At 44.0% G+C, this 24,361-nt stretch overlaps 1 protein-coding gene and 1 non-coding gene across 4 annotated transcripts in view; one reads left to right on the forward strand and one right to left on the reverse strand.

Annotated features, from left to right (window-relative positions):
* SHROOM3 (shroom family member 3) overlaps positions 1-24,361 on the reverse strand; it is a 341,326-nt gene that overhangs the window by 211,289 nt on the left and 105,676 nt on the right. For all 3 annotated transcript variants that reach the window (XM_056111150.1, XM_056111152.1, XM_056111149.1), the window contains one exon: positions 4,332-4,486. In XM_056111150.1, the coding sequence (XP_055967125.1) occupies positions 4,332-4,486 (155 nt within the window). The remainder of the gene's footprint in view (positions 1-4,331; positions 4,487-24,361) is intronic.
* On the forward strand, positions 23,615-23,716 carry LOC130020888 (U6 spliceosomal RNA). Its single transcript, XR_008792077.1, has one exon. It is a non-coding gene; the product is annotated as a U6 spliceosomal RNA (small nuclear RNA).

Consider the following 24,361-nt stretch of genomic DNA (forward strand, 5'->3'; position numbering starts at 1 on the left):
GAAATGAGAGTGGCAGGTGACAAGGACACGGAAAGAAAGAAGAAAATGCAGACAATGCAGATAGCACCTGGCACACAGTGCAGAAATACTTGGAAATTTTTAAAAATATTTTTTATCTGAATCGCTGTGAGATACATAGTTACAAAAGCCGTCATGATCCAGTTTCAGTCATAAAATGTCCAACACCCATCTCTCCACCAGTGTACATTTCCTACCATCAATGTCCCCAGTATCTCCCCTCCCTCTCACCACTCACCACCACCCCGCCTGCCTCTATAGCAGACACTTTTCTTCTTACGCTCTCTCTCCTTTGGGGCATTCTGGTTTGCAAGACTATACTGAGAGGCCATCACATTTGGTCCTTTCCTCTCCTTACAGCACACATCTCCCTTCCAGAACGATCCCTCCAACCATCATTGTCATAGTGGTCCCTTCTGTATCCCAATTGCCCTCTCCCTCAGCACTTGAGGTAGGCTTCCAACCATGGACCAGTCCTCCTGGCCCTTGTTTTAACTGTCCTTGGGAAATACTTAGAAATATTTGATATCAAAGGTTGGATTTAAAAAAAAAAAAAGGTTGGATTTGCCAAGAAAAAAAAATAAAAAGAAGCAGGGTAATCAAAATTGGAATTAGAGACTTTAGATGATAATCCAATTCTCACACGCTGATTCAGGACCAGACTGAGCCCAAACTCAGGGTCAAAACTTGAGTGTAATCTGGGGAATATAAAGTAACAGAATGGGAGTTGAACACCCAAGAACAGTTGAGAGAAGTACCAGGAGACCTACTCCACGACTTGGAAGCTGGCAGCACATGCTGGAGGAAAAGGCAGCTCAGAAAGAGAAGGGAACGCCAAGTAAAGGATGTTTGGAGGATTCGCTTGGGATGCAAGATGCCTGCTGAAAGTAGACTATAGATCGAACATGACGGCCACTCAATACAAACCACAACACCCTAAAGGAAAGAGAGAGCAAAAAGGAATGCCCTGCCACAAAGGCGGGGTGGGAGGGCTACTGGGATCATTGGTGGTGGAGAATGGGCACTGGTGGAGGGATAGGTACTCGATCATTGTATAACTGAAATCTACAACTGTACCTCATGGTGTTTCACTAATAAAAAGAAATAAACAGCGGGTAGGGTGTCTGCCTTGCATGCAGCCAACATGGCCGACCCGAGTTCGATTCCTCCGTCCCTCTCGGAGAGCCCGGCAAGCTACCGAGAGTATTCGATATGCCAGACACAGTAACAACAAAGTCTCCAATGGAGACGTTACTGGGCCCGCTCGAGCAAAACTCTTTTACATTGTAAAAAAAAACACTTCAGTGTAAAACATAGTAATAACTCCAATCACCCCAAGAAATTAGCCTTTGGTTTCTAATTCAAATTTTAGTGTTGCTGTTTTTCAAACAACATCAAGAAGTTCCACTACTGAAAACACCTTGCACCCTTTGACGGGCATTACAGTAAACCGGAAGCGCCTTCCCTTTGTCAGCTAGTTTCCACTTTAACCATTACCTGGTTCTAAGACATAGATCTTCCACACACCTGTGTGACAGTTTGTTGGTTTTAGAGGTTTGGAGCATTCAGCATGCTCATGTCTGCTTCCCAAATTTACACCCTTACAATCCATGCAGTTCTCACAGTACAATTTCCCTTCCACTGGAAGATGTTGTTTTCCTCTAAGGTCTTCAGCCCACTGTCATTTGATCATTGCCTCCCCAATTACTCAGCACCAGCTGCAGACCTCAGCTCCACTTCCTGTGGCCCATGACCACGCTGTCTCAGTTCAGCTGCTCCCACACAGACCCCTGCACCCCCCTCCCCAGGATGAAACTCCGCCTTCGTCACAGGTCAGCAGGCCCTCTAAGGTGTTTGACCCACAACTCACTCGAGACTTTGGATCTCTCTTGTCACTGTAGCCTTTTAAGAAGGTGTTTCTACTTTTGTTTGTTTTTGGCCATTGGACACCCTCAAAACTTATATAAACACAACAATTCTGCCCGCATTCTTGGCATTTCTTATGATGGGTGTAGGAGCCCCGTGACGTGAGCTGTTGCGCTCACCTGCTCAAACTAGCTGCAAGAGAAAAGGAGGCAGGCAATGCACTGATACACACATGGTCACTGCACGAATGACCTCTAGAAAACCAACCGCCCCCACTTGCTCCCTTTATTTTTCCAGAAGTCACCTCAACACTTTTTAAAGCATAGAGATCAGGGCCAGAGAGACAAGTATCAGGTGCTTGCTTTGCAGGAAACTGATCCCGGTTTAATCCCCAGCACTGCATTGTCCTCTGAGCTTCAACAGGAATGATCTGCACCCCCAGCAAGAGCGGGAAGCAACACCAGGTGTGACCCCAAGGCCCCCCAAATAAATATGGTTCTCCCGTTGTTCATTGATTTGCTCGAGTGGGCCCAGTAATGTCTCCATTGTGAGTGTTGTTACTGTGTTTGGCATATTGAATACATCACGGGGAGCTTGCCAGGCTTTGCCGTGCGGGCTAGATAAATAAAGCACAAATATCAAACGGGAAGAAAGGAAAGCTAATCAATGAAACATCATAAGTCACCCTATTATGAATAAATAGGAGGAAATAAGATCTGAGGACAGGGCATATGCCCAGGCATAATGGTAGGGTTTCTCAGCAAAATGACAGCTCTACCGTGTTACAAAGCCGGATGAATCAAGAGCAAAGGGGTTTCCTCCCAGTTCTTAGAAAGGTAAGGGAGGCCACTAAAGAGTGTTTATAATTCCCCTCTACAAGTCTGTGTGAGAAGTAAAGGCAGCATCCTTTTTTTGTCCAACTCAACTATCAAAATCAGCACATAATAGGAGAGCAAGGCTCAGCAACCTGATCAATCACATTAGCATAACTAAAGAGAGAATGTGTCAATCAGAAAACGAATTTGCTGTTGAAGGGCTGAGAAGAACTGAGATTGGAGAGAAGAGCTCTGTAGCAAGACTTCCTGCTGACTAGAGGAGAAAGGGCCCTGACTCACCGATGAGCGTGTTGGGGCGCCTGGTAGGGGTATCCCAGTGAGAGAGGGTCATCTGACCACCAGAACTGATGACTACACACACTGGTACCTCAGACCCACTCTCATCACTCTGCTCAGAGGGTGCCACCCACCTCCCTGACCTCATTTTGACCAGACTTCTTGTCTTTCTTTCCTGGAGAGATAACATACACTGATTCTTGGTGCATCTGGGATATTTGTTCTACTCAGAGTTGTCTTGTTCAAACTGTGTTAATGCGCTAGCATTCTGGCTTAGATCCTTCAGTTTCCTGTGACTCTGGATAATGTGGGTCCTGTGAGTTCCTAAATTTCTAAATTCCATAGGTCCCTGGGCCACTATGCCGATCAGTTCTGCAAATGAATTTTTAATTGGTTGTATTGGCGAAAAAGTTACCAAAAAAGTTAAGAGAGAAGCTTGTCAATGACCAGGAGACATTCAAACATATATAGTAGAAGGAAGGTCTCTCCATATTAGTATGTCGCTTTTTTCTTCTCTAGTCAAGAATTATAGATAGCACAGCGGGTAGGGCGTTTGCCTTGTATGCGTCTGACCCGGGTTTGATTCCTAGTATCCCATATGGTCCCCCCCAAGCACCGCCAGGAGTAATTCCTGAGTGCATGAGCCAAGAGTAACCCCTGCGCATCGCTGGGTGTGACCCAAAAAGAAAAAAAAAGAATTATAACCCAATATTGTCCATCTCCTCTGTACATGAAAAAAGCACTATGGAGTGATACATTATTATCTCCACTTAATTAAGGAAACTGAGGCTTAAAGTGACTCAGTACTACAGTTTGTAAACGCCAGGCTGCATTTCAATCCCAGGGCAATCCATTTGCTGAGTTTTCCATTCTTTTCTTTCTGGTCCCAGAACACCATCCTTCCCCTTCCAAGAAGTAACTCCCCCCAATTGGTTACCTCTGAATTTCCGAGTTTACAGCAGCCAAACCTCTTCCAATAAAGGAACCACAACCGGAAAAACAGAAGTTGGAATTGGCTAGTTTGCATGTCGGAGTGCAGGGGGCGGCGAGCAGAATATTTGAAGGGTCCAGCCAGGGGCTGTCTCTAGTTCCCACATGAGCCAACGCTCTGAGCTCCGAACCCGCTGGGAGCCACTTTCCATCAAACCCCAGCAATTTAGGAAGTCCTCCCCGCTCACCCCATCCTCCCCCAGCTGCCAGGAGATGAGCCAGAAACAAGCAAACGCGAGGAGAAAAGGTGGAAAGCGCCACCCAAGGGGGCTAAGGCGAGGAACTGAATAGGACTGTGCCCGCCGCGGGGTGGGCGGTGGCGGAGGAAGGGGCGCTGGCACCTACCTGCGCACCACGAGCCGGAGCGTCTTGTAGGAGCCCTTCACCAGGGAAACTGCCTCGCGCCGGGAGCTGCTCAGCACCACCTCGTTGATGTGCACCACCTCGTCCCCTGCCCGCAGTTTGGAGCTCACCGAGTCTGCTTTGCCCCCTTCTTCAATCTGCTTGGAAGTCAGGACAGAGAGAGACATGAGCGAGTGGACCCTGCCTGGGTGCCCCAAATCCCCTCTGATCGGCTGGGACCATCCATGCCCAGAAGGGACCCGTCTGGAAGGCAGGGACCGCCTCTGGTTTACCCCACCGAGCATGCAGTACCCCGCCCTCCCAGAGAGGGCGCTCGGACGGCGCCGCTGGATGAACGCAGGACCTGGGTTTCCATCCAAGGCCCCTGGCACTCAACATCTCCCTCTCCCTCCTCTCCCCTCAACTTCAATCTCAGTGTCCACTTCAGGCTACAGCTTTATTCATTTAGAGACTCAGTTCTTCAAGTTTACATTTTACTTTGCACCCCACATCCAGGGATAGTTGGGGGGGGGGGCGGCCCAGGACACTCCCGGTTGACACTTGGTGGGATGGAATAGACTTCAGTGCTTGGGGTCAAACCCAAGGCCTTGCACATATCAGTCCATGCTCTGCCACTTGAGCCATCTCCTCATATTTCTTATCTTATTTTTGGGTGCAAAATGATCATTTTAGTCAGAGAAATAGCACAGGGATTAAGAACTTGCTCGCAGCCCACCCAGTAAGATATCTAGCACCACCTATGGCCCTCTGAGACCCGCTGGCAGGGATCCTACTGAGTGTAACCACAAAACAAAATAAATATTACACAATTCATTGGCTAAATCAGGTAGGGTATATTGAGGTGGTAGAATTTATTCAGCTGAAAAGAAATGGGCTATGGAAAGGCATAGGAGGTCTCTTCCGGAACAAAAGAAGCCAATGTGAAAAGGAAAACTCCAGCTATATGGTATTCTGGAGAAGGCAAAACTCTGAAGACAGAAAAAAAACCCCACAATTTCTAGGGTTAAGGGGGAGGGAGGAAGTAAAATCAAACCAAGGATTTTTAGGACACTGAAGTACTATTTGATGCTATAGTGGTGGATTAGTATTGTACTGCAGAAGGTACAGCAGCACCAAGAGTGAGCTCCGGTGTAAGTTAAGAAATTTAGACAATGAAATCTGTTGATGCATGTTCATCTATTGTAACAAAATTAGCACATCTGGGGGGATGTTGAGATAGGGGAGGTTTGCCAAGGTGGGATTTGGTGGAAGAGTATAAAAGAACTCTACTTCCTACTCAATTTTGCTGTGATGGGCAGAGAGACAGTACAGTGAGTAAGGTGCTTGCCTGGCATCAGCCTACCCCGGATCTATCCTAGCACTGCATATGTGCCTCCCACCCCCCGCCACCTTGCAAACACCGACAGCGGCTACTCCCAAGCACAGAGCCAGAAATATCCCAGAGCACTGTCAGGTATGACCCAAAGTCAAAATTGTTCTTTCTTTTTGTTCTTTTGTTTTTTTTTTTGAATCTTGTAACATTTGTACAAAGCAAAATATATTAAAATATCATAGTTTGAGACTGCAGTGATAGTTCAAGGGGCTGGAGAGCATCCTTGGTAGGCAGGAGGCTAGGGTTCAATCCCTAGCTCTGCATTACAGTGCATCTCCAAAGCTACCTCCCAAGCAGAGCTGGGAGCAGTCCCTATGTTGAAACCATGTGTTACACCTCCAAAACAGAATAAATAAATATAATTTAGGGGCGGGATGAAACACATGTTTCACATGCATGAGGACCTAGTTTCAATTCTTGGCACCTCCAAAAAGAAAAAAAAATAAACTATTAGTCATTCACCAAAGAGATCCAACAGTTGGCAGGAATCATTTCAGGTTCTAGGGTTGCAAAAGTGGCTACACCAACAATTATCTTCTGGAGTTTAGGGCAGAGAGAGAAAAGTAAATTTAGAACACGAACAAGTACATGATGATAAAGGTTGATTATGTATGTGAAATCAACAGAGCAAAATAATGCTAAACCCAGTGCTGTATGCTAATGGAGCAAAGCCCTGAGCTCAGCCGGATGTGGCACACCCCACAAAAGAGAATGCTTTTTTTTTTTGCCTTTTGGGTCACACCCGGCGATGTTCAGGGGTTACTCCTGGCTTTGCACTCAGGAATCACTCCTGGCGGTGCTCAGGGGACCATATGGGATGCTGGGAATCGAATCCGGGTCGACCGCATGCAAAGCAAACTCCCTACCCGCTGTGCTATTGCTCCAGCCCCCCAAAGAGAATGTTTTGATCCAAAGAGATAGCAAACTCCTTCCATTTATAACAACTCGCATGTATAATAAATCTATTTACTATAAGCTTATGTAAAAAAATTTAATATATAGTGAAATTTCATATGCAGAAGCCCTATTTAAAGTAGGTGAGGAGGCTGACAGAGAGTTCCTGGGCACGTGCAACCTCACACAGGTCGCAACAAGCATTGCGTCCTGGCCAGAGGAAAGTGGTTTCCTGTCCCAATGGAAAGAAGATTCCAGTAGCAGCACCTCCAAGATCCGCATAGAGGATGCAGGATTTTTCGTGTTTTTTGTTTTGGCTTGTTTTTGGTTTGGGGGCCACACCTAGCAGGGCTCGGAGAATACTCTTGGCTTTGCACCCAAGAATCACTCCTGGCAAACTCTAGGGACCATGTGGGATCCAGGAATCAAAGAAAACGATCTACTCACTGTACTATCTCTCCGGCCCCAAGGTGCAGGCTTTTGATATGAGGAAGTACATCTGTGTTTCGCCAAGAGACTCTTTTTCCAAATTCCCTTCTATGGTTGTATGCAAATAAACCCATTTTATTGGTGACTTCACTGATTGCTTCTTGAGGCTTACAATGTTAGTTAAGACTTGGTACTCAGGGGCTGGAGCAATAGCGCCGTGGGTAGGGCATTTGCCTTGCACGCGGTCGACCCTTGTTCGATACCCAGCATCCCATTCTGTTCCCCTGAGCACCACCAGGAGTAATTCCTGAGTGCATGAGCCAGGAGTAATCCCAATGCATCGCTGAGTGTGACCCATAAAGCAAAGATAAAATTAAATTAAAAATACTTGGTACTCATTAATCAGACTATGGGACTGTGGCCCTGACTAGCAATGAGACTTTGAGTGGGTTATTGAGCCTCCATTTCCTATTCTGTAAGATCTTACCACACAGATCCTCTGAAAACTAAGAGTTCACGCAAGGAAAAGCACTCCTTTTGACACATATTTGGATGGAGCACATATTCAGTAAAGGTTGCTCTAGTCAGCCTCTCAAGCCAACTCCAAATCCTACCTCTATCATCTCCCACCTTAGGCCTCTCATCAATACATATTTTACCCCTTTACTCCTGTAATCTGCCTTCAACAAGAAGTCTGTCTTTTCCCCATTGTCAGAGGAATCCCATGAATAACAACACAGACACAGTGAAGTGGCAGCCAAACAGTTTATGCTTTAGTGGCAGCTAAACAGTTTATGCTTTATTATTTTTACACTGCTTTAACATGCTGCAAGCTTATCACTCCCACCTTTTCTTTCAGCAGAGCTATTTGATCCCCTGCCCACGGCCCACCCATCCCAGCGTGGGTGTGGACTCTTTGAAGATAGAAGCCATGACTCCACCTTCACTTGTCCCAGAATGCTTCCCCAGAGCTTTGCATACAGCACCTCCTCAAAAACACGGACTCAGTCATACAACAAATATTTATTGAGCATTTACTGCATGCCAGACATGTGGCTAAAATTTTTTGGGGGGGGGGGTGAGAACAATGATGCCTAACATATGCAATAAAATGAAAACCGTGCAAGACCTAGGGAGTGACCAGTTTCTTTTGATTTTTTAAATTCCCGGATCAAATTTCTATTTTGGGGGCGGGGAGGGGGCACACCTGGAAATGTTCAGGGCTTACGTCTGGTTTTATACTTAGGGATCACTCCAGGTGGTACTTGGACCATATGGGATTCTGAGGACCAAACCTGGGCCAGCTGTGTACAAGACAGGTACCCTGCCTACTATTATATCTCTCTGGCCTGCAAGTTTTAGTTTAATCATTACAGTTTAAGTCATGTTTTTATAGTAGTGTTTATGTTTCTGGTTTTGATGGACACAGGTACCGCACCGCACCACCAATGAACGAAGACCCTCCACTAATGTCTTTGTGCTACTTCCAATTCACCTTCCCATCCCTTCTCACCTGCCCTTTGCTGGCCTTGCTTGGTGCTCTCAGTCCTGTAACATAGGCCAACAGCTTTTTCAAGGAACGATCACTTCCTTATATTTAAAAAAGGAAGTCAAGAAGCTTATTTGTATAGTTCATATCACGTCCTTCTCATCAGGGATTTAACATGAAACAAGCAAGAAGAGAATGTCATGAGGAGTGTCATTGCTCACTGTTCTCATAAGCTATTTCTATAATCCTTTACAAGAGATTCTCATGACCTCTTTATTTTGTGTATAACTTTGGAGTTTAAAATGTCAATTATTATCATTATTTATAAGTGAAAAATGGTAAGGACTTTTTTTGGGGGGGGGCAACACTCAGCGATGCTCAGGGGTTCCTCCTGGCTCTGCACTCAGGAATTACTCCTGGCGGTGCTTGGGGAACCATATGGGATGCCGGGGATCGAACCCAGCCATGTGCAAGGCAATGCCCTATCCGCTGTACTATCTCTCCAGCCCTTCCCAAAATAGTGAGGACTGGGATAATTTTTCTTGTTGTTTTTATTATTGAGTATAATACCTCACTTATTGAAGAAAAGTACTCTAACACTGAGTCACATTTCTGGCCAACATCGGACGATGTTTAGGAAATGTTATTTATCGAAAATGAGTTGGGCACCTGTACTTCCTAGTAGTGATTCAAGCTGAGGGTTTTAATTATTACCAGAGATGACTTGCAGGTCTTTTCTCCAACACTGATTTTTTTCAGAAATCCTGGTCCTATATAAAAATAGGATTTCTGTCTTTCTCCCTTTTTCCTCCCTCCCATTTTCTCTCATGAAACTTCTTTTTGTCAATCCAGACAGACTCTTTCCCTTTCTAAATGTTTTCTACCTGTCTCAAGATTAGCCAAAACCACTACATTTTCTGTGATTTCTAAACAGGTCCAACCCTTCACCTAGGTTTTACACTCCTTATGTGAGAAAGTCGAGGTTTCAACTGGCAAACTTCCCGTGTTGTACCCAATATGCCAAATACCAGTAACAATGATGGGTCCCACTCTCCTAATCCTGAAAGAGCATTGAAATGGCTCTTTTAAAATCTCAGGGCTAGGAAGAAGGGGAGTTACTGGTGCCTGCTCGAGGAAATCGACGAACAACAGGATGATCATGATCGTGATCGTGATGTGAGAAAGTTGAGGTTTGCTTGGTCAATGCTAGCATTCAGTCAGCAATGACTCCAAAAGGCAAATTTCCCGTTAGGTCTAAAGGAAGTCAGAATTGAACCAGTTGGGCCCAAAGTGTGGATCCTTTTCTAGCTCACTTCAGCTAAGCGGATCAGGATGGCTATATCAGTTTGTGAATCACTTGGGAATGCCACATTCTCCTTCCTTCTGTCTTTGCAGGCTATCTTGTAGCATCACTGTCAGAGACACCTTCCTTATGGACTGTTGCTCAAATAAATAGACGGGTCGCCAACAAAGTCGAATCTATTAGCTAAAACCAAGACTGTGAATGAAAGTAATTTATATCATTTTCTTCACTTTTGTCATAAAACGAGGTATTTCACAGCTTTGACAGATGCCGTGGCAATGACAAAATAAATTTCAATCCACAAGGGCTAGCGCAATGCATCAACCTTAAATCTACAGCAGTCACAGTTTTATCTAAATCATTAGGATAACTTTAAAATATTTACAAAAGGTTTACAATAATTTTCTTGGACTATTCATCAGAGGATTATACCTTCTAACCCCAAGCCCTCCTGATACTGTCTGTCAACAAGATTCAGTGAAAAATGAAGCTTATTATTCTAAACCTTTGGACCAAGGCTGCAGCAGCTAAAGAGGTCACTGGCATTGTTTGTTCAATGTCACCTGCACGGAATTGACTTATTTCAAGAATGTGATTGTCAATAGGCCAAATGACCTCAGATAATGCACATATACAACGGGGTGGGAAGTTCCTAAACCAACACACTGCAGAGGGGGGGAGCGCACACCTGGAAGATTAGAACCTTCTTTCCTTCTCGAATTCTCAGTGTATCCACACCCCCAGAGTTAAGCTGATTTTGCTCGGATGGGGAGTTGGTTTTCGAATCATTTATAGTCTTGTCCATTGCTGTAATTTTAGCCCATGACATAGTGCCTGCACATGACTTGGGGTATAATTTAGAGATGCTGATTTTAGGGAAAGAAATACAGGACGGTTGATCCATGCTATGATAGAAATATGCTAAAATGTATGAATAGGCATAAAGGTATTCGGGCCTTCAACAGCCCAGGGCCTTCAACCCCCAGCCTCAAAATGGAGAGGCATGAAGCTTTCATGTAAGGGTTGGGCTTATTAGCTGTTTCTCCAGGATTTGTGTTCGCCAAACACAATGTCCCAACTCACCCTTCCTCAGACCTAGTATCCATCCTATGATTACAAGCACGTCACTGGCAGCGCCTGAGTGGTCCCGTTAGAGCTTCAATCAGATCAGGTTACATTCGGCACAGGACAGTCCTCACGAGAAGCTTCCTCCATGGATCCCCCAGACTGTTTGGCTTCTCTGCTCATGCCCGACAGTGGTCTGTGGAGTCTTCACATCCTGCCTCCCAGCTTGTACCTCCTGTTCCCTCAACCTGGAATATTTCTCTCAGGCTACCCCTTGCCTCTCTCACCCCTTCCAGATTCTTCTACAAACTCAGTCTCTGGAGGAGGTATTTCCTGGTCTATCTCCCCTGGTATTACTTTTCTTCCTTCCTGTCTTTGTCTTTCTTCTTTAGCGCTTAAATCATGAGGGAACTCCCTGTGTTGTTTACTAATGGATGGAGTTTATTGTCTGTCTCCCACTAAATGATCGGGGGAGGACACACGGATGTGGGCCTGTTCCTTTCCCTGCTGGGTCACCAGGGCCTGGACTTGGGCCCATATTGGTGCTCAGATTTTAGGATGTGAGTGGATATGGGGGCTGGAGCAGCACCCTGGCAGTTGAGGGTCTAGTGTTTTCCAATCACTTTATCACAGCCACTTAAAAGTCACCCAAGACCTGTTTAACCATAGAATCTCCCTATTACACAGACGGGAACACTGGCCTTCAAAGGGGTCAAAGGAGCTGCCCTAGGGAGCAATGGCAATAAAAACCAGAATTCAGGACACTGACCTCAGAGCGCACACTCCAGCCGGCTGCCTCGGAGAACCCCCAAACTATAATGTATTCCCTAAATAGGAGTTGTATGGGCCGGGGAGATTGACCCAAGAGCCGGTGAACATACTTTGCTCCCAGGAGGCCTCATTTGATTCCTGTGATCACGTGAGTACCACCGCAGCCCCTGGACACTACTAAGTATGTGTACACACACACACACACACACACACACACACAAACACACACAAATTCAAATAGATATATGGTATACTATTTCCTTTTCAAGATTTGCAGCCTGGATGGATAAAATTCAAAAAAGCAGAGAGGGAGACTCATAAAACATGAGTAGACTTGGGCCTACTCAATATAAAACTCGCTTCTCATACTGGGTGAACTTGGGTGAAAAATGTGCTTCACTTGCAAAGAGTTCCATCTCTTTGCGAACTCTGGAACAGGACAGGAACCACTGAACACTGCTGTGAAGCTTCATCCCTGTTACCACACAGAAATTTTCTCACACACAGCAATGGCCCATCAAGATGTCTGGCTTGAACTGTGGGCTCCTGCCATTTATTCCTTGAGTTAATGCTTTTCTGACTATCTCCGCTATAAGAACACAGGTGTGGCCACTGTTGACCCCTCTCCATGCCCCCTGGGGAGGAAATCAGCTGGGAGGAGGAAAAGGATATTTTCTTAAAGTCAAGATACAAGCATTAACTTGATTTACAAGTGAAATAGAAGAAGAGTCTCCTCAGTTGGGAAGATTCTGTTTCAGAGAGAGGTCTCAGGGCAGGAAGTTCCCCAGGATACCCCCGGCACCATCCAAAGGAGCTGCAGCCCAGAGAAAACCAGGACACGACCAATATTCTTGATTTACTGTTCCCCAGGAGGAAGGAACTGATGACAGAGGCAGGATAAAAGTCAGGCTTCATTGAAGCAACGTCTCCCCGCTCAAATTTATTCTGTACCTAAAGCAAACTTCATAGAGCCAGGCCTCCCCTGAAAGGAATTTTGAGAAAACAAGTTTGAGGGTCATTAAAAAGTTGAGCAGTGTTTATTTCCATTTGTTTATATATACCTTGCTTCATCTCACAAAGGATTTGCGGCAACTCCTTGTCAACACAAAGGAGAAGAACGCAAAGAGTTGAGGGAATCTGAGCAAAAAGGAAAAAAGAGTAATATAAGTCCAGGATAAGATTAGCTACGAGAAATGCATTCCATACCTGGGGACTCTCATCAGGGTACTCATCGCTCAGGTTTCAGGGGAAGGTAAGTTCCCTATAACTCAAAAATATTCACAAGTGTGAAGAAATCTGCCCAAACAGTTTAACACTTAGCCTTTATCTCCTGCTAGCAAGTCAATATCTTTTGTCAGTCTGGTTGGGGGAGGGGGGTTGTAAATAACTAATACAACAAGCAAATAAAATGTAATCAATTGTCTCCTAGACTTGAATGTCGTTCGAGAGAGTTGGAATGTTGAACTACCTTAAATGTGAGAAAATCAGAACAAAATTAGAATAAAATCAAAATAGAACAAACTAAAACCAAGGCTCCCATTTCCTTGTTTTGTTTTTGTTTTTGTTTTAGGGCCATACCCAATGATGCTCAGGGGATACTCCTGACTCTGCACTCAGGAATCCCTCATGGCAGTACTCAGGGGACCAGATGAGATGCCCTGAGTACTGCATCACACCCGGATCTGCCATTTGTAAGGTGAGTGCAATTATTCTCTCCGGTTCCAGTGTATTTTGAGCATTAGCACAGGGTTATGATGGTAACTTAATTTTTTTCAAGTGACAGTAAATCAACTTCTTGAATCATTTGAATTATCAATTATAAATAATCCAAAATCATATTTTAGATTTGGTTTAAGGTAAATTCTTGTTTTAAGGCATATTCCCTTGGACCAGCGATGTAATATGTGGATAAGGCATTTGCCTTACATGTGGCCAAACCCCAACATCACATATGGTCCCTCAAGCACCATCAGAAATGATCACTGAGCAGAGAACCAATAGTAAGTCCTGAACACAACCGAGTGGAGTCCCAAAGCCAAAAATAAAAATTAAATTAAATTAAATTAAAAATAAAGTAGATTTCTTTAGGCATACTTTTTCTGCTAAATTGTTTTCAGATTAAAGGAGATACTTAGGGTACAGTAGGATGCAAATTTAGCTTTCAGTTTCTTGGTGGCAAAAGTGAAAAGTCAGTGATATTGAAGACAAAATATTAACCATAAGAAAAGTAAACGCATGGAAGAGAATGTAAGACTCATGATAATAGCAAGAGGATTAATCTTTGAATCAGGAATTCTATGAGGAGACGGAAAAGGGAAAGGGAAAGCACAGCTAGTGGAAGAAATAATAACTGAGAAAAGTGAAAAGGAAGGATGCTCCATTAGAAAAGTTTTCAATGAATAATATAAAGACAAGAAATTGCTGTAGAGCACTGCAAATAATAGTATTAAAACCTGCTATTGAAGAACTTTAATACCCAGAGAGCTACTAAAAGAGGACTAAGAAGGTTGTGATGACTCTAAGTTTATTTCTTTTTTCTTTACAGTGTCATGAGATAAATAGCAAATGAAAACAGTTGTCATCTTCAGTGCTGTTCAGCAAGCTTTCTTGCTTTCCACCATGACTGCAGAAGGAAGGCTCTTCTCTCTGACTCCTGGGCGGGTGAGTTGAGCTATGTAACTACTTTTGGTCTATTTGTTTGGGCAGAAATAATGAATATTGCTGCTAGAGCTTCCCCCAGCCCCTTTGACCTAGTGACTGACAGTGTTTGAGCAAATGGTCTATCAGAAGGCCCAAGCTTCACCTTGAAAACACACCATGATTGTGTAGGATGAGCAAGAAAGACGCCTGCAGTTTAAGCTACTGGGAGATGTTTGTTACTGCAGCATAATTTAGTCTCTTCTGACTGATATAAATAGTACCCAATCAATGGCAGAATACTCAAAAAAGAAATCAGTTGCATGGAAGCAAATTATCTACACTGTTTTGATCCTACTAAAGATTGCAATGAATAATGAAGATACTCAGTAACTTAGGCAAAGATAGTCTCAGGAATAAACCTGAATCTCTGATGGTGCTCTAGCCTAATTTTTTCTCCCCTGCCCCTTTTATTTATTTATTTATTTATTTATTTATTTTTGCGGGGGGAAGGGCACATCTAGCAGTGCTCATGACTTCCTCCTGGCTCTGTGCTCAGGAATCACTCCAAGAGGGTTTAGGGGATGCAGTGGGATGCTGAGGATCAAACATGGGTTGGCCACTTGCAAGACAAGCACACTGCCTGCTGTCCTATCTTTCTGGCCCCTCTCTCTTATTTTGTGGCACATGAATTTAACCCATATCTTTGTGAATCTGAAAGTCCATACATCGTGTGAGTTTGTGTGTGTGTGTGTGTGTGTGTGTAAAGAACATATGTAGTGATTTTAATACACATTAATCTTTAGAAATTGCAATGTCCTTATTGAACTGGGATGAACTGAAAAGCTGTTATCAATAAGTAGATGGCCACCTCTGAGAGATGGTTAGTCATCACAAAAGGGAATAACAGAGGGACAAGGTGTTTGCTTTGTCTTTAACTGATTCCAGTCATATTTAACATAGTATTTTATATTCCTAAGATCCATTCAGTTTCCCCATTTGTTTACCTTTAAATCATATGTTTTCATTCATCAAACTGATTATTCTCATTTATTCATGGAGGCAAAGTATATCAACATATATTTAGTATATCTATTATACTATATATGATAGAGTATATTATATATATACTATATAATATGCACACGGAGCACATGGAGAACATAAAAATAAACAGAAAAAAACTTCTTTGGATCAGAGAGATAATACAGCAGATAAGGAACTTGCCTTGCATGCAGCTGACCTATGTCCCGTCCTCAGCACCCTGAGCACTGTCAGGAGTGATTCCTAAATTAGAGCCAGGAGTAACCCTTGAGCATCACCAGGTGTGACCTAAAAACCAACCAACCAAACAGGAAAAAAAAAACCAGGAAAGAAAAGAACTTCTTTCATCAATCCTTAGGGGACAGTTTAGATCTCAGGGGGGAAAATTCACACAAGTGATTATCTATTTATAGAGCAAACCTAGTTCTCACTAACAAATAGGACTAGAAACCATAGAACAATAGTAAATATAGATACACACACACGAAACCTGGGATTCACATTTTGGAAACAAAATGTTAAAATTTGTTAAAGGTTTTTACCCTTATTTTTTCCTGGTCTAGAGAAAATTCTAGTGATCAAAAACTAAAACCAGAAGGCCATAGCAATTGTATAATGGTAGGGTGTTTGCATTGTATGTGGCCAACCTGGCTCGACCTCTAGCTTCTCATAAGGTCCCCAAGTCTGACAGTAGTGCCGAGCCAAGACTAAGCCCTGGGTACCATCAGAGTTGGCTCCACAAACAAACAAATAACAACAACAAACCCCCAAACCTAAAATCAGTGTCAATGAAAAGAAAAATGAAACCATATCTATACATTTGATCATTGAAAATGCTGTGATTCCACTCCTGGCTGGCATCCCCAAGAACACAATATCACTTACTCAAAATTTCATTTGTGGACCTATGTCCTCCACAGCATCATTTACAGTGGACATGATCTATTAAACAACCCAAGTGTCCAGCAAGAGATGAATGGATAAAGACACTGTGGTCTATAAACAAGAAGGAGTACTACTCAGCTATGAGAAAAGATGAAATCACAGTTTGCTAACGTGGGTGGAACTGGAGGGTGTCATGTTGACTGAAGTGAGTCAGAAAGTGAATGCCAGATGAGACTGTTCGTAATCGGAGTATAAAGAAACAAAGAAAGGGATTAGACAATTCCCAGTGGGAACAAACCCGGAAGCATGATCAATAGAACTGGGAACTGTGAAGCATGTGTTGGGGACAGGGAAGGGACCGTGAGAAAAGGTGGAGGGACTTTGGAACACTAGTGGGAATGGTGTAGAAGCTCAGCAACTACAAAATAACGATTTAATACTATTGTGAACTATGATACTTCAACTGAAAAGAATAATTGAAAACTAAAAGTGCCTCAGACTTTAGTTTTCTGCATTTAATAAAGACACTCTGGTTCTTTTGTGCAAAGGTGGGTTTTAGGGTCCTACGATGTAGCTCCTGCCCCCGCGCCTGGCTGTCCTTGCCGGGGCTCCTTGGAGGGGAGCGGATTGAGCTTTCCTCCCCGCCCCGACCAGGGCTCTGGCAGCCGAAGACCTCCAGGACCAGCCACCACCATGCTGAGACCACTCTCCGCACACATGAAGGTACCGGCAGAGGGTCCGGGGCTGAGATCTCCAAGTCTACTCAGATCGGGGCTGAGCATCCTCCACCCAGATCCTCCAAATTCCAGTAGGCGGGGGTCACACCCACCAACTGGCCCCCTGGCGCCGTGTAATCCCATCAACGGCCAAGACTCAGAGACTATAAAACCCAGCTCCCAGAAGCGCGTGGCCGCGATTTAACTCATTCCTACTTTGGACAAACTGGCAGGCTACCGGAATATAAGCTGCCCACACGGCAGAGTCTGGCAAACTCCCCGTGGTGTACCCAATATGCCAAATACCAGTAACAATAAAGGGTCTCATTCTCCTAACTCTGAAAGAGCCTTGAATATGGCATTTTTTTTTTTTAAATCTCAGGGCTAGGACGAAGGAGACGTTACTGGGGCCTGCTTGAGGCAATCGACGAATAACAGGATGGTTGTGATTGATTGTGATTCTGATGTAGCTCCGTGGTAGTGTGGATGCTTTGCATGTCCAGGACCCTGGGTCTCCACATCCCCAGCACTACCCCGCCTTGCTGAGTGCCATCCCCAGCACCGTGGCAGGACTCACAACACCGCAATAGCAACAAGGAAAGGAAACAAAACAAATAAAGGTGAATATGTCAGGGGTCTAGAACTAGCTCAGGGGTATCAAATGTGAGGCTACTCCTAAGGTCATGAATATATCTCCAGCCGGGCAGAAGAGACAGTGCAGCAGGTGGGGTGCTTGTCTTGCACACAGCCCACCCAGATTTGCATCCCATATGGTCCCCTGAGCCCCACCAAGAATAACTGCTCAGAACTTCTGCCCCCAAACAAAAGCCAAGAAACAAATCCTCAGTATCACCCTGCATGTCCCAGGGTGACCCCAGCAGCTCTGCTCTTTTGGACCCCTGGCACCACAAGAGAAAGTCTCCTGTGTTGGTCGTACTTCTAAGTGTGTGTGAGCACTGTCTCCAAAGGTTTGAAGCCCTAATGAGCACTGCAAGTAAAAAGATATGAGCATGGTACCCGAGTGTTTGAGACCCACCTCCCACCAGCTCCACAACTTCCATCATTATAGAAAGAACAAAGAGGAAGAAAGGGGGAGGGGCATGCTGGGTGCCTTAGATCATTTCAGTGTGGCCAGACACCCCTCTCGCTCCTAAGGAAAAATCTTCCGGACACTATTCTAATTGCACGAGCGATGTGCGATCCCTCTCTCTTAAGGCTGTCAATGTTTGGGCTTGCAATAAGCAGAGTTCTAAGGCAACCAGGGTGACTCTGCTTGTTGCTGTTATTTCAGAGGGACTGACTGCTTTGTCTCGGCAAAAGAATTCTCAGGGGTGGCTGAGCTGAAAGGAAACCAGATTTAAAAAAAAAAAATCACGTTCCTCCTCCTGAACAAGAGAACAATGGTATTTTCTTCATAGCTATTGTGAACCAGCAACGTTTGCAAGCTGCAGGCATTCCAGAGACCAGAAATATAGATACCTGAGCCGGAACCGGCAAAAGGATTTCTGCAGCTAGGCGCTCGGAACAATGATTTGTTTGCTTATCTTCTACCGGAGCCAGATGGTGGGTAAGCTTTGCAACCAGACTGTCCAGGTTCAAATCCTATCCCCACGCTTGCTATGCGACCTTCAACAAGTTATTTGACCTCTCTGGGCCTGTTTCCCTTATGGTGAGATAAAGGTAGTAATACCCTCCAGAGGCTTGTTGTGGGGATTATCCAGTTAATGCATAGACAGTGTTTAGAAAAATGCCATTTAGTAAGTGCCCTGTAATATTAGCTACTCTTGGTAATGTGCAGTCTCGCTCATAAATCAGGAATAGTAATGGCCCTTGAATATGTCTCACACGTTACTTATGATAAAGTTTAGGACTAGAAAAATGTTACAAAAATGCTGTCGTAATAACAGGGAACCTCAAAAACTGTTAGCATCATTCTCTGCCAACCAAGCTGGCTTGATTATTTCAACCAAGCAGCTTTTGATTAAAGTCAGACACTGAAACTGCTGGCAGCTAAAAATAAAACGGTCAAAGTCACATCAGCATACAGGCACTGGGAGGAGAGATGGAAAGGAAAGAATATGGCTGGTCATGCCTCTTATCTACAGGAGCTTGACGGTCAAATTCATTTCATTGTCACCAGCATTTGCAAAGTCGATGCTTTGTGGAATTACATCCCAGACTAATTAAGGAATTTTAAAATTAAATAAATTGCTCCAGGTCACAAAGTTATCAATAGCAGAACCAAATCTAGACCCAGACCCAGACAAAGTCAAAGCCCATCACACATTTTCTCACCCAAGGATAATTTAAGGTTTTATAGTTTCCAGAAATTGACCAGGGGAGAGGAATGAATGAATTTGGGATTCCCAAGGGGGTATACAGCCAGGTAGCAAAAGGGCTATCTTGAAGTTGAAGTTCATGGGTTTTTAAAAAAACTAGTCATTGTGGATAATAAAGTTATTCGTGCCTGGGTTTCAGGTATACATCTTTTAACAACCCCTTCACCAGTACCCATGTCTCTCCACTAATGCCCCGCTTCCTGTTTCTCTGACAGGCACTGTGGCTTACAGTATGGTTACTGATAGGGTTTCATGCCTAACACTTTACCACCTCTCAGCACTCCTTCATCCTTCCAATTGAACACTTCTCTCCACCGTTTTTGTTGTGTTATTTTCCCTGTCTTATTCTCCTATCTTCTCTCCTCCACACAAACTCAGTAAGGAAACACTGAAAGGCAACTGGTGCCCCGCAGCCCAATGGCAGAGATGGCCAGGTGAGCAGATATGATGGAGAAAATAATTATTTTTTGCATATCAATGTTGTAATAAATGTGCACTGAATATAGAAAAAGAAAACCCTTAATATCCAAGCGCATTTTAAGTCCTTCACTAATACCCAGATTCCAGAAGCAATTAATGCAAGTCATAACCTCTAGTAAGTGAGCAAATCAGATGTTCAATAAAAAAAATGTAACCTCAAAATTTATCCTTAGCTGTAAATCTTATCAAGACCTAGCCACGTAGCTAGTACTCAAGTGATGGAACACATGTGGGGGTTTTTTTGCTATTTTTTTAATGGTAGTTTTGTGTGTGTGCATTTGTTTTTGGGCCACCTCCAGTGATGCTTAGGGATTACTCCTGACTCTGCACTCAGGGATCACTCCTGATCGGCCTTGGGGACCATATGGGGTCCTGGGGATCAAACCCAGGTTGGCCAATGCAAGGCAAGTGCCCTGCCCACTATACTGATTTTCCAGCCCCCAGAGTACATGGTTCAAATGTGTGAGGTTCTGGGTTCAATCTCTGACACCACACACACACACACACACACACACACACACACACACAATTTAGCCCCTAAATCAATCATTGATCTAGTACAGCGGAGAGTTCCAGCTCCCTCATTAGTTAAGAGCAAGTAGAAAGGAATGCCTATTACAAAATTCAAATATTTGCAAAAGTGAAGTTATCCATAGTGGGACATAACTTTTATGTTGCTCCCCTTGACTCTACCTAAAATGGAACTCTTGTGTGTTCATCAGAGAGTTAGATTCCAGAGATTCTTGGCACTCTTCCAGTCAATTGACTGGAATCATTTTTGCACGATAAAATTTTCATCAAATGGCCAACTGCATACAGATACCTGTCAGCAAGTTTACTTCTAGTAGTTGCATAAACAGAAGGTACTGGCAGTGATGAAAATGGAAAAAAAAAAGTTAACATGGTAATGGCTTTACTCAACAGTGTCATTTCCCAAAATTCCAAGCTAGATGGCCCAAATATTTAGAAATCTCCATAGACTAGCGAAGATGAGTTTAACCTCGGGCCTTGCTCAGGCCGGAGAAAGCTTAGGGTGTCTGGCTCTCCTCGACCCCTTATTATGTGACTGTAACCCACCCTCACATTCATTATCTTTCAACTATCAGCTCGGTATTTCTTCCTCCCCCCCCCCCCCCCCCCCCGCTGGTCTATTCTCCCCTGACCTCTGACTTCAATATTTGCTTTTCGCTGTCTGGAATCCTTATCCAAACTAACTTCAATCACTCAAAACTGTGTGGTAAGAGGGGAGATGAAGATGGAGGTGCAGTGAAGACCCAGTGGTTCAGATGGAGCTGCCTGAGGCAGGCCTCCCGTTCAACCTTCTCCCTTACTTTGTGGTGATGGGTTATTCATTAAATGACCATGAACCCGCTGTTTCTATTGTAGGCCAGTTTTCCACAAACTTTCTGTCAGCTTAACAAAACAGTGAAGTTGAAAGGTCATACCAAATCTGGTTTCTACATCTCACAGTTGACGTTTGGGGCATGCAATGGTGGTCAAAAGAGTATGGACCAGTCCCCTCAGTTTCATTTATTGCCATCAATAACACTAAAATTTTCTGTTAGAAATGTTTTTCCTGGGAGCTGGAGCGATAGCACAGTGGGTAGGGTGTTTTCCTTGCATGCGGCTGACCCGGGTTCGATTCCCAGCATCCCATATGGTCCCCCAAGCACTACCAGAAGTAATTCCTGAGTGCATGAGCCAGGAGTAACCTCTGTGCATCGCCGAGTATAACCCAAAAAAGCAAAGAAAGAAAAAAAAGAAATGTTTACCCTGGTGCTAAAGTTAGTCAGTTCAATCAAATATCAATCCTGACAGGTAAGTTAGTATTGTAGTCATTTTACAAAGAACAATGTGAAGGGATTTCTCCATTGTTCAGTTTTAAACGTGCGTGGCCAAAGGGGTAGCATAATGGATAGGGCATTTGTCTTGCATGCGGCTGACCTGGGTTAGATACCCGACATCCCATATGGTCCCCTGAGCACCATAGAAGTAATTTCTGAGTGCAGAGCCTGGAGTAACCTTTGAGCATTGCTAGCTAGGTGTAACCCAAAAAGCTAAAAAAAAATTTTTTTAACATGAGAGGAAAGAATACATCAGACTTAATTTTTTTTTCGTGTAATTGAAATTTATCTGTAGACTTAAAACCATTTTCAGTTCTCAATTATAATGAGAATAGTGAAAGAAAAGTGGACCAAATAGCTGACAGACTGGGATTTAACCTTGACCAAATACCTGACATATGAGCATTTTGCTAGACATTTTCCAGCTAGAAACAATTTTCTAGACAGGAAAGCTCCTATTAGTGTCATCTCTATTTCTATAGGTACACAGGAGAGGATTCCAGCACATCTGCTACATGTAACAATAAACTATAGATTAATAACACTTTTAAAGATAGAAAAATTGAGTCCAAACAGAAAAGAATGAACACAATTAGACTTTTTCTTGTATTTTCTTTGATTTCTTCCCTCTCTTTCTCCCTCTGTTTCCATCTGAATCAGCTGCAATCTTAGCTTTCTTGGAACAATTATCCCAATATATACTATGCTTAGTTCTAAAATATTTTTTCCCATAATTTTAGTAAAAATAGACATTCAACATTTTTGGAAGTAAAAACTAGTTTTATTTAGAAATTTTGAGGAGAGGAGGAAGGAAGAGAAAAAGGGAGAGTAGTGTGCTCAAGAAAGAAGGGGTGGGGGCTGTAGCAATAGCACAGCGGGTAGGGTGTTTGCCTTGCACGCAGCCGACCTAGGTTCGATTCCCAGCATCCCACATGGTCCCCCAAGCACTGCCAGAAGTAATTCCTGAGTGCATGAACCAGGAGTAACTCCTGTGCATCGCTGGGTGTGACCCAAAAAGCAAAAAAAAAAAAAAGAAAGAAAAGAAAAAAAAGAGGTGGGGTTTCTCAAAGGCAAAGAGAGTCCCAGGGCACATACCAGCATTAGAGTGTGAAGCTACACACCTCAAGAGAGGCGATGCAGGTGACACATGTATTCTGGTACCATGTACCCAGGCAACACATGCGCTGACATTTAACTTGTAAAAAAAACCTTGGAAGTAAAAGGGAAACAACTGCACACCTATATAGAATTAAACAAGCATAACCTTCTGAAATCCTTGCTGAAAACTAGCAAGCCAATGCAAAACAAAACAAAACAGAAAACAAAAACCCTACTAAAATCAAGTCAATGTAAGAGGTACATCGTATTTTATGTCATGGAGACTGTTTCTTTCATTAATTTGTTTTTGGGCCATACTCTGGTTTTCAGGCTCCTCCGCCTTCCTCCTGGAACTGCCAGCCCACATCTGACTTTAAGCAAGCCTGCAATCCCACAGAATAGCCCTTTAGCCATGGCCAGTTGTGCTCCCCTGCTGGGATGACCCTGCTCCATACTTGTTCTGTCACCAGTTAGGATCGAGGCCCCAGCATCCTTATGGACTCACCTCAGAGGAAGTTCTCCAGTCATTGCCCACATCTGCATAACCAAAGCCAAGGACACCAGGCACTGGCAATCACGAACCCCTTTTCACTACCTAGATCTATTCCATTTGGCACACAGTGCCTCACTATCCTAGTGGCCACCCAAGTATACTTGAAAATAGGCCGCTGGTCATTGCTTAAGCCCCTGTAGAGGCACCAGACATGCCAGAGAGACAGAGATAACAGCCTGGAGAAACTCCCAATACAACAGAGCTATGCAAAGGAACTGAAGATGACTTCAAAGCAACAATCCTAAGGATACCTATTTAACTGAGATCTACAGAAGAAAACACCTGAGAAAGTCTAAGAAAAAGTCAAGGAGAAATCACAGTGCTAAAAGAATATAGGAGGTCTTGCTTGCTTCAGCAGCACATATACTAAAATTAGAACGACAAAAGAAGATTAACATGTCCCCAGTGCATGTATGACATAGACATTAGTGAAGCGTTTCATAAATTTTTAAAAAGAATATATGGGGCTAACTGGAAACAGAGGAAGAAACCAAATGTTGTGAATGAACAACCAAAGCCGCTGTGGACCCCTGCTCTAGGAGGCTGGGCGGGGGTCGGGGGGGGGTAGCTGAGGTAGGGTCAGCAGGAGCTAGTGTTGTGGAAGAGACAAGGCAGTTGCGATGTCTTCGAGACCAAGAGACAGGAAGAACCCCAGCTCTGTCTTCCTTCCAGCCTCTAATCATCCATCTCCTTGTTGGACGATGCACCAGAAACCAGATGACTGAGGAGACTGGGAAAGGCAGCCTGCAAGGAATTAGCCTCCTTGGGTGGGTTCAGGATACAAAGACCCAGGATGAGAACCAGGACTCCTATCGGAGATTTTGCTTCTTTTGTAACTATCATAAAAAATGTTGGGCTAATGAAGCTGACCTCCTCCAGGGGGCTGGGCAATGGTGACAGTGCTGGCCCACTAGCCTGGGCTCCAGAAGGATACCATTCTGCTCTTGATTGTAGCTTCAGATAATTCGATTGGATGAAGCTACATCTTTAGCTATGTCTAACTGTGGCAGTGCAACAATGAACACTTTCGTGTGACTATGATGGCCGTGACCTTGGTTCAAATCCCTGACACTACATGTGGTTCCCCGAGCAC

The sequence above is a fragment of the Sorex fumeus genome, unplaced genomic scaffold, assembly GCF_029834395.1.
Source record: "Sorex fumeus unplaced genomic scaffold, SorFum_2.1 ptg000013l, whole genome shotgun sequence".
Taxonomy (NCBI): Eukaryota; Metazoa; Chordata; class Mammalia; order Eulipotyphla; family Soricidae; genus Sorex; species Sorex fumeus.